The sequence below is a fragment of the Scyliorhinus canicula genome, chromosome 15, assembly GCF_902713615.1.
Source record: "Scyliorhinus canicula chromosome 15, sScyCan1.1, whole genome shotgun sequence".
Taxonomy (NCBI): Eukaryota; Metazoa; Chordata; class Chondrichthyes; order Carcharhiniformes; family Scyliorhinidae; genus Scyliorhinus; species Scyliorhinus canicula.
The window spans coordinates 29,804,415-29,815,097 of NC_052160.1; the positions used below are offsets into that span (position 1 = coordinate 29,804,415).

General features: G+C 54.9%; 1 protein-coding gene across 2 annotated transcripts in view; it reads right to left on the reverse strand.

Moving 5' to 3' along the window:
* Positions 1–10,478, reverse strand: part of ccnf (cyclin F) — an 81,190-nt gene extending 70,712 nt beyond the window's left edge. For both annotated transcript variants that reach the window (XM_038820152.1, XM_038820151.1), the window contains exons 1-4: positions 10,102–10,478; positions 5,103–5,257; positions 1,854–1,960; positions 623–690 (exon numbers count right to left, since the gene is read on the reverse strand). In XM_038820152.1, the coding sequence (XP_038676080.1) occupies positions 623–690; positions 1,854–1,960; positions 5,103–5,257; positions 10,102–10,378 (607 nt within the window). In that variant the 5' untranslated portion in view covers positions 10,379–10,478. The remainder of the gene's footprint in view (positions 1–622; positions 691–1,853; positions 1,961–5,102; positions 5,258–10,101) is intronic.
* Between the last annotated feature and the right edge of the window lie 205 nt (positions 10,479–10,683).

The following is a 10,683-nucleotide window of genomic DNA, read 5'->3' on the forward strand; positions in this document are numbered from 1 at the left end:
TTGTTGCTGGCAAAAATGGAGGAAATGGTTTTGGGTCCCTTTGGTCCACCAAACTTGGAAAAAAAAAGGCTGCGACCATATGAAAACAGAAGCGGCTGCACTGCGCATGCGTGCCCGTGCACCCATGATCGGGCATGCATGCGCAGTGCGGCCAAATTGGTTTTATCTGTTCCTGGCCATTTTGAAGGCCGCTCGCAGCAGGCATTAAAAGCCAGCTGCTGCAGGATCAGGAGCGCCGCAGCGGACGGCACCACAACCCTCCTGACACCCACACGTTGGTCGCACCCCCGAGTTTCACAATGCCTGACTTAACACACCTCCAAACTTGTCTGTTTCAAACTGGAAACTCAACTACAGATTATAGTACAGAAACAGACCATTCAGCATAATAGAGCAACACTGCTGTTGTTCATTACATGAGCCACTTCGACTAAGTTTGTCTTTTATTTTTATTTTCCAAGGAACCATCCAATTCCCTTTTAAGAGAACTTATGGACTCTGTTTCACAAGCCTGTGGCACAAATTCCAATTTTAAATCATCCAAGATTTCTTTGACTTTGCTCTTGAATTATTGTGACTTATTTTCAAAAAAGCATTGGAAGATAACAGGAAGAATACTCACGTCCTTCGTTATAGAGGTAGGCTATTCCTAGTTTTACTGCAGCCTCAAAATTTCCACTTTCTGCAGCCCTGGAATAGAGAGACTCATTAGAACTGTAGCAAATATTTTCTTCTCACTCACCACCAAAAAATGATTTATTTTTTTAAAAAAACAAAACATGATGCCCCCTAGTTAGCAATATTTGCAAACAAAGTTACCAGTACAAGGAACTTTGCTGTCATAATATTGGAGAAATCTTGCACATTCTTCAAGCATTAACCTGAAACGAAGAGTATGGCGAGGGCAATGCAATAAAAGACTGCAACTTGGAAAGAATTCAAAAAGTGAGATGGTTTTGCAGTGACTGCAACTTTAAATAAAAATAACCACTCAATCTAATGCTGGAAAGCCCATACGTAATTTTACTCCTGATAATTCAATTTTCTCTTTGGATCAAATTTTACAATTCACCTAGCACCAGATCCAAATCCACCAGATGGTAAGAAAGGAAAAGGCCAATGAGAAAACATTTCAATTGCATAACATTGCAATTGTATAAGGTGTTAGTGCGGCCACACCTGGAGTATTGTGTTCAGTTTTGGTCTCTTTATTTGAGAAAGGACATACTGGCCCTGGAGGGTGTGCAGAGGAGATTCACTCGGTTAATCCCAGAGCTGAAGGGGTTGGATTATGAGGAGGTTGAGTAGACTGGGACTGTACCCGTTGGAATTTAGAAGGATGAGGGGGGATCTTATAGAAACATTTAAAATTATGAAGGGAATAGATAGGATAGATGCGGGCAGGTTGTTTCCACTGGCGGGTGAAAGCAGAACTAGGGGACATAGCCTCAAAATAAGGGGAAGTAGATTTAGGACTGAGTTTAGGAGGAACTTCTTCACCCAAAGGGTTGTGAATCTGTGGAATTCCTTGCCCAGTGAAGCAGTTGAGGCTCCTTCATTAAATGTTTTTAAGGTAAAGATAGATAGTTTTTTGAAGAATAAAGGGATTAAGGGTTATGGTGTTCGGGCCGGAAAGTGGAGCTGAGTCCACAAAAGATCAGCCATGATCTCATTGAATGGCGGAGCAGGCTCGAGGGGCCAGATGGCCTACTCCTGCTCCTAGTTCTTATTTACAGATTTATCCATTAGAGTTAAAATGAAGAGAAGTGGTGCCAATATAACAAGCAAACTAGGGTTAGCCGAGCCTTTGAAAATTAGTCAAATAGAAATAGCAGTACATCTTACAACAGTACCTTTCAAACAGCCATCGATTTAATGGTGACGGCCAGATCTCCTGAAAGTTTGCATGGACCCAAACACTAGAGTGACTATCTACAAGGTATCGGAAGTGAGAGTGTACCTGAAGAAACAAAATACAAAATTTCAACTCTGACCATCTCAAATAATCTATATTAAAGTGGAAAGAAAACTGTAACTCCTCTGGAACACAGGCAGACCCGACAGTTCACTCTACTACAGAAAGAGATTCCTTTCTCATGAAAGGGCTGCAGAGTGACACTGGATAAAAGCAAATTACCGCAGATGCTGGAATCTGAAACGAAAGGGAAAACGCTGGAAAATCTCAGCAAGTCTGGCAGCATCTGTAGGGAGAGAAAAGAGCTGAGCTTTGACAAAGAGTCATCGGACTCTAAACGTTAGCTCTTTTCTCTCCCGACAGATGCTGCCAGACTTGCTGAGATTTTCCAGCATTTTCCCTTTCACTGCACAGTAACACAGTTGCTTCACAGCTCCAGGTCCCAGGTTCGATTCCCGGCTTGGGTCAGTTTCTGTGCATTCTCCCCGTGTCTGCATGGGTTTCCGTCAGGTGCTCCGGTTTCCTCCCACAGTCCAAAGATGTGCAGGTCAGGTGGATTGGCCATGTTAAATTGCCCTTTGTGTCCAAAAAGGTTAGGTGGGGTTATTGGGATAGAGTGGTGGGTGCTCTTTCCAAGGGCCAGTGCAGACTTTTTTTTGGTAAATTTTAGAGTACCTAATTATTTTTTCCAATTAAGGGGCAATTTAGCGTGGCCAATCCACCTAACCTGCACATCTTTTGGGTTGTGGGGGTGAAACCCTCGCAGACACAGGGAGAATGTGCAAACTCCACACGGACAGTGGCCCAGGGCCGGGATTCGAACCCGCGTCCTCAGTGCCGTAGGCGACAATGCTAACCACTGTGCCACCGTGCTGCCCCAGTGCAGACTCGATGGGCTAAATGGCCTCCTTCTGCACTGTAATTTATATGATTCTATGAACATAGCAACTGCAATTATTCTGGTCAGTTTAACTGTCCTTGATCTCAACTCACAAGCACAAGTGTCCATTAATTCTGAGCACTTGCCACCAATGCATGTGGTGTATTGACTGTGCAGTCCCAGGGTGTCCAATTTGCATGATCTTCAAATAATAAATATGAACCATGCAGTCCACTGCCAGAAGTGTGCTAACCAAGGAATTCAGACAAATTTGTCAACCAATATATTTGTGAATAAGACACATATGGTCACAAAAAGTAACATTCACATTGTTGGTGTTTACTACAAGATAGTGGTGCTGATCTAAAATAGTATGAAAATGCACCAGCTGCATGGAGCAAGTTGCAAAAAGTCTCAATATTCATTCAGCAATTGGTAAATATAGGCAATCTAAAGTGAATCTTCTCGCTATATACAGAGCAAGACGCATTGCAACAGTTGAGCAGTTTGCAGCTGGAAGAAACTACTGTTTGCTTTTCCTTGTTATAAATTAATTTGACACGGTATGCAACACAAACAAAGCAGTTATAACAGTATCATAGAGGTTTACAGCACAGAAAGAGGCCCTTTGGCCTATCGTGGTCTGCACTGGCCAAACACCTGCTCCAGATACCCACCACCACTTATGGGTGAAAAGGTTTTTCTTCAAATCCCCTCTAAATCTCTTGCTCCTTACCTTAAATCTATGTCCCCTGGTTACTGACCCCTCACCCAAGGGGAAATGTATCTTCCCATCTACCTATTGATATCCCTCATAATTTTGCACACCTTGATGATGTCTCTACCCAGCCTTCTATGCTCCAAGGAAAACAATCTCCATGCACCCTCTCTTCATAGCTGGAACATTCCAGCCCAAGCAATATCCTGGCAAACCTCCTCTGAACCAACCACTTTCTTCCTATAGTATGGCAACCAGAACTGCACACCGTACTTTAGCTGTGGCCTAACCAGTGTTTTATACAGATCCATCACAATCTCCCTGAACTTTTATTCAATGCCTCAGCTAGTAAAGGCAAGTTTCCAGAGTGTCTTTAAAGACAGAGATAAATAGGTTCTTGATTCATAAAGGGATCAGGGGTTATGGGGAGAAGGCAGGAGAATGGGGATGAGAAAAATATCAGCCATGATTGAATGGCAGAGCAGACTCAATGGACTGAGTGGCCTAATTCTGCTTCTATGTCTTATGGTCTTATCCCCATATTCCTTCTTAACCATCTTATCCACCTGTCCTGCTGTCTTCAGGGATCTTTGGACACACACCACAAGATCCTCCTGGTCATCTGCACCTCTTAGTGTCCTACCATTTGTTGTATATTCCCTTGCCTGGTAAGCTCTCCCAAAATACACCACCTCGCACTTTTCACGGTTAAATTCTATTTGCCACTGTTCTGCCCACCTTGTCTATATTGTCCTGTAATCTAAGGCTATTTACCACAACACCAATTTTCGTGTCATCTGCAAACTTACTGATCATAACTTACATTCACATCCAGATTATTCACGTGCACTACAAACGACAAGGGACCCGGCATCAATCCCTGCATTACACCACACGGCACAGTCTTCTGGTCGCAAAAACAACCTTCGACCATTACCCCCTCTCTCCTGCCACTAAGCCAATTTGGATCCAATTTGCCAAATTGTCCTGGATCTCATGGTTTCTTACCTTTTTGATCAGTTTCCCATGCAGGGTCTTGTCAAAAGCCTAACAAAAGTCCATGTTAACTACACCAACCTCACTGTCCTCATCTACACACCTGGTCACCTCTTCGAAAAATGTAATCAAATTTGTCAGACACGATCTCCCCTGACAAAACCGTGCTGACTATCTTTGATTAATCCTTGCCACTACCATTGCAGATTAATTCTGTCCCTCAGAACCTTTTCCAATCATTTCCCTACCACTGATACTAAACTCACTGGCCTGTAATTATCTGTTTTTTTCTCTACATCCCTTCATGAATAATGGTACCACATTAGTTGTCCACCAGTCTTCCGGCACCTCTGCGGCCAGAGAGAATTTGAAAATTAGCATTAGAGCTCCTGCAATCTCCTCCCTTGCCTCACACAGCAGCCTACATACATCACATCTGGGCCTGGGGTTTAACCACTTTTAAACCAACTAAAACCATTAATACCTCCCGCCCCCAATGCTAATCTGTTCAATTATATCCCTGTGAATTTTATTGCTTTACTGGTAGAATAGCTCCAATTTTGTCACACCAGGTACATAAACAACTAACTCACCGCTCTGAAGTGCAGAATATCCTGAGCAGGAAGACATTCCAATACATAAAGTAGAACATCGTCAGGAAGACTGAGCAACGTCAAGACAGGTGAACGCTTCTTAATCTTTTTTTTCGTTAGTTGTGAGAAACATTTTGCGCATTTACAATGAAGTGCTGTAATTAAAAATATTTCAGAATGATAAACAGTAAGATTTCAATTTTGCATAAGCCATTATTGTTCCTTACACTCTCCCACCCGCTATCATCATGATGCTCAGAGACCCCCATTCCTGCCCTCCCAACCCAAGGGTCAGGGTCCCCTGACCATCACCCCATCCATTCCGGAGGGACTCAAAGTCCCCCACCTCCTCCTCCTCAATCCCCAGGGCTCAAAGCCCAACCCCCCTCCTCAATCCCTGGGGCTCAAAGCCCCCCCCTCCTCAAACCCCGGGGCTCAAAGCCCCCCCCTCCTCAAACCCCGGGGCTCAAAGCCCCCCCCCTCCCCCTCCTCAATCCCCGGGGCTCAAAGCCCCCCTCTCCCCCTCCTCAATCTCCAGGGCTCAAAGCCCCCCCCCCCATCCCCAGGGCTCAAAGCCCCCCCCCCTTCAAGCCCCCCCATAATCCCCGGGGCTCAAAGCCCCCCCCCCTCAATCCCCGGGGCTCAAAGCCCCCCCCTTCAATCCCTGGGGCTCAAAGCCCCCCCCCCATTCAATCCCTGGGGCTCAAAGCCCCCCCCCCTTCAATCCCTGGGGCTCAAAGCCCCCCCGCCCCATCTCAATCCCCGGGGCTCAAAGCCCCCCCCCCCCCCCCAATCTCAATCCCCGGGGCTCAAAGCCCCCCCCCAATCTCAATCCCCGGGGCTCAAAGCCCCCCCCCCCAATCTCAATCCCCGGGGCTCAAAGCCCCCCCCCCCAATCTCAATCCCCGGGGCTCAAAGCCCCCCCCCCCCAATCTCAATCCCCGGGGCTCAAAGCCCCCCCCCCCAATCCCCGGGGCTCAAAGCCCCCTCCCCCTCAATCCCCGGGGCTCAAAGCCCCCTCCCCCTCAATCCCCAGGGCTCAAAGCCCCCTCCCCCTCAATCCCCAGGGCTCAAAGCCCCCCCCCCATCTCAATCCCCAGGGCTCAAAGCCCCCCCCCTCCCCCTCCTCAATCCCCGGGGCTCAAAGCCCCCTCCCCCTCAATCCCTGGGGCTCAAAGCCCCCCCCCAACAATCCCTGGGGCTCAAAGCCCCCCCCCAACAATCCCTGGGGCTCAAAGCCCCCCCCCAACAATCCCTGGGGCTCATAGCCCCCCCCCCCCTCAATCCCCGGGGCTCAAAGCCCCCCCCTCAATCCCCAGGGCTCAAAGCCCCCCCCCCTCACTCCCCAGGGCTCAAAGCCTCCCCCCCCTCCTCAATCCCCAGGGCTCAAAGCCCCCCCCCCCTCAATCCCCAGGGCTAAAAGCCCCCCCCCCTCAATCTCCAGGGCTCAAAGCCCCCCCCCTCAATCTCCAGGGCTCAAAGCCCCCCCTCCCCCTCAATCCCCAGGGCTCAAAGCCCCCCCCATCTCAATCCCCAGGGCTCAAAGCCCCCCCCCCTCCCCCTCCTCAATCCCTGGGGCTCAAAGCCCCCCCCCCCAATCTCCAGGGCTCAAAGCCCCCCCCCAATCTCCAGGGCTCAAAGCCCCCCCCCAATCTCAATCCCCGGGGCTCAAAGCCCCCTCCCCCTCAATCCCCGGGGCTCAAAGCCCCCTCCCCCTCAATCCCCGGGGCTCAAAGCCCCCTCCCCCTCAATCCCCGGGGCTCAAAGCCCCCTCCCCCTCAATCCACGGGGCTCAAAGCCCCCTCCCCCTCAATCCCCAGGGCTCAAAGCCCCCCCCCATCTCAATCCCCGGGGCTCAAAGCCCCCCTCCCCCTTCTCAATCCCTGGGCTCAAAGCCCCCCCCCCCCCCAACAATCCCTGGGGCTCAAAGCCCCCCCCCCCCCCAACAATCCCTGGGGCTCAAAGCCCCCCCCCCAACAATCCCTGGGGCTCAAAGCCCCGCCCCCCAACAATCCCTGGGGCTCAAAGCCCCCCCCCCTCAATCCCCAGGGCTCAAAGCCCCCCCCCCCTCAATCCCCGGGGCTCAAAGCCCCCCCCCCCCCCTCAATCCCCAGGGCTCAAAGCCCCCCCCCCCTCCTCAATCCCCAGGGCTCAAAGCCCCCCCCCCCCTCAATCCCCAGGGCTCAAAGCCCCCCCCCCTCAATCTCCAGGGCTCAAAGCCCCCCCCCCCTCAATCTCCAGGGCTCAAAGCCCCCCCCCTCAATCTCCAGGGCTCAAAGCCCCCCCCCCTCCCCCTCAATCCCCAGGGCTCAAAGCCCCCCCCCACCCCCATCTCAATCCCTGGGGCTCAAAGCCCCCCCCCCAATCTCCAGGGTTCAAAGCCCCCCCCCCTCCAGGGCTCAAAGCCCCCCCCCCCCTCAATCTCCAGGGCTCAAAGCCCCCCCCCTCAATCTCCAGAGCTCAAAGCCCCCCCTCTCAATCTCCAGGGCTCAAAGCCCCCCCTCTCAATCTCCAGGGCTCAAAGCCCCCCCCCCTCTCAATCTCCAGGGCTCAAAGCACCCCCCCCTCAATCTCCAGAGCTCAAAGCCCCCCCCCTCAATCTCCAGGACCCAAAGCCCCCCCCCTCAATCTCCAGGGGTCAAAGCCCCCCCCCCCTCTCAATCCCCAGGGCTCAAAGCCCCCCCATCTCAATCCCCAGGGCTCAAAGCCCCCCCCTCCCCCTCCTCAATCCCTGGGGCTCAAAGCCCCCCCCCCCCAATCTCCAGGGCTCAAAGCCCCCCCCCCTCAATCTCCAGGGCTCAAAGCCCCCCCCCCCCCTCAATCTCCAGGGCTCAAAGCCCCCCCCCCCTCTCAATCTCCAGGGCTCAAAGCCCCCCCCCCTCTCAATCTCCAGGGCTCAAAGCCCCCCCCCCTCTCAATCTCCAGGGCTCAAAGCCCCCCCCCTCTCAATCTCCAGGGCTCAAAGCCCCCCCCCTCTCAATCTCCAGGGCTCAAAGCCCCCCCCTCTCAATCTCCAGGGCTCAAAGCCCCCCCCTCTCAATCTCCAGGGCTCAAAGCCCCCCCCCCAATCTCCAGGCTCAAAGCCCCCCCCCCAATCTCCAGGGCTCATAGCCCCCCCCCCAATCTCCAGGGCTCATAGCCCCCCCCCCCCAATCTCCAGGGCTCATAGCCCCCCCCCCCCACTCTCCAGGGCTCATAGCCCCCCCCCCCAATCTCCAGGGCTCAAAGCCCCCCCCCCCCCAATCCCCAGGGCTCAAAGCCCCCCCCCCCTCAATCCCCAGGGCTCAAAGCCCCCCCCCCCTCAATCCCCAGGGCTCAAAGCCCCCCCCCCTCAATCTCCAGGGCTCAAAGCCCCCCCCCTCAATCTCCAGGGCTCAAAGCCCCCCCCCCCTCAATCTCCAGGGCTCAAAGCCCCCCCCCTCCCCCTCAATCCCCAGGGCTCAAAACCCCCCCCACCCCCATCTCAATCCCTGGGGCTCAAAGCCCCCCCCCCAATCTCCAGGGTTCAAAGCCCCCCCCCTCCAGGGCTCAAAGCCCCCCCCCCTCAATCTCCAGGGCTCAAAGCCCCCCCCCCCCTCAATCTCCAGAGCTCAAAGCCCCCCTCTCAATCTCCAGGGCTCAAAGCCCCCCCCTCTCAATCTCCAGGGCTCAAAGCCCCCCCCCCCTCTCAATCTCCAGGGCTCAAAGCCCCCCCCCCTCAATCTCCAGAGCTCAAAGCCCCCCCCCTCAATCTCCAGGACCCAAAGCCCCCCCCCCTCAATCTCCAGGGCTCAAAGCCCCCCCCCCTCTCAATCCCCAGGGCTCAAAGCCCCCCCATCTCAATCCCCAGGGCTCAAGCCCCCCCCTCCCCCTCCTCAATCCCTGGGGCTCAAAGCCCCCCCCCCCCCAATCTCCAGGGCTCAAAGCCCCCCCCCTCAATCTCCAGGGCTCAAAGCCCCCCCCCCCCTCAATCTCCAGGGCTCAAAGCCCCCCCCCCTCTCAATCTCCAGGGCTCAAAGCCCCCCCCCTCTCAATCTCCAGGGCTCAAAGCCCCCCCCCTCTCAATCTCCAGGGCTCAAAGCCCCCCCCCTCTCAATCTCCAGGGCTCAAAGCCCCCCCCCCCTCTCAATCTCCAGGGCTCAAAGCCCCCCCCTCTCAATCTCCAGGGCTCAAAGCCCCCCCCTCTCAATCTCCAGGGCTCAAAGCCCCCCCCCAATCTCCAGGGCTCAAAGCCCCCCCCCCAATCTCCAGGGCTCATAGCCCCCCCCCCCAATCTCCAGGGCTCATAGCCCCCCCCCCCAATCTCCAGGGCTCATAGCCCCCCCCCCCAATCTCCAGGGCTCATAGCCCCCCCCCCCAATCTCCAGGGCTCAAAGCCCCCCCCAATCTCCAGGGCTCAAAGCCCCCCCCCAAACTCCAGGGCTCAAAGCCCCCCCCCCCAGTCTCCAGGGTTCAAAGCCCCCCCCCCAATCTCCAGGGCTCATAGCCCCCAATCTCCAGGGCTCATAGCCCCCCCCCCAATCTCCAGGGCTCATAGCCCCCCCCCCCAATCTCCAGGGCTCAAAGCCCCCCCCCCAATCTCCAGGGCTCAAAGCCCCCCCCCCCCCAATCTCCAGGGCTCAAAGCCCCCCCCCCCAATCTCCAGGGCTCAAAGCCCCCCCCCCAATCTCCAGGGCTCAAAGCCCCCCCCCCCCCCAATCTCCAGGGCTCAAAGCCCCCCCCAATCTCCAGGGCTCAAAGCCCCCCCCCCCCCAATCTCCAGGGCTCAAAGCCCCCCCCCCCCCAATCTCCAGGGCTCAAAGCCCCCCCCCCCCCCCCAATCCCCAGGGCTCAAAGCCCCCCCCCCCCCCAATCTCCAGGGCTCAAAGCCCCCCCCCCCCAATCTCCAGGGCTCAAAGCCCCCCCCCCCATCTCCAGGGCTCAAAGCCCCCCCCCCCCCCTCTCAATCCCCAGGGCTCTTTTTACACACCGCCCCATCCACACGATACTGCGGCCAACTCTGAGCCGATGAAAAACTCACCGCCTGGCTTCATCATCAATGATCCACTTTCCAGCTTTTTCAAACTAAGAACCCCTCGGTCTAGTGTCAGATTGTGTGGACAGCAGGGCTGGGTGCCTCTCTCTGCCGCGATGGGTCTGTGATGTGTGTTCCTCTCTTGCCCCGGTGAGGGGACCGGGTCTAGGTCAGTGTCCGCGGACGACCGATCGCGTTCTCCGCCTCTGGAGTCTTGGCCGCGGCGCCGCTGAAACCGTGTCCGCGCGCCCGACCGTTTCAAAACCACCCTCACCTGAACCATTTCAAAATCGCCCGCGTTGATTGGACGCCTTCGGGTCCCGCCCGCCTATTGGTTTAGCTACAGGTCAATCACTGCCGTCAGCGCACAATTTACAATCGCAATTGGTCGGTTCCGCGTCTCTGCTGCGTCACCAGCGTTTCCAATTGGTTGAAAAGGATGCACTTTCCGATCGAACAGCAAACTCCCACGGCGGCCGGGATTGGAAAGCACAGCGGCCCCTGTGTGCTGGAGTGGAAAGCGCAGTGGCCTCTGTGCTGGGGGGGGGAGGGGGAGAGCCACGCCCCGGTGGCCGCGATGGGGAAGCT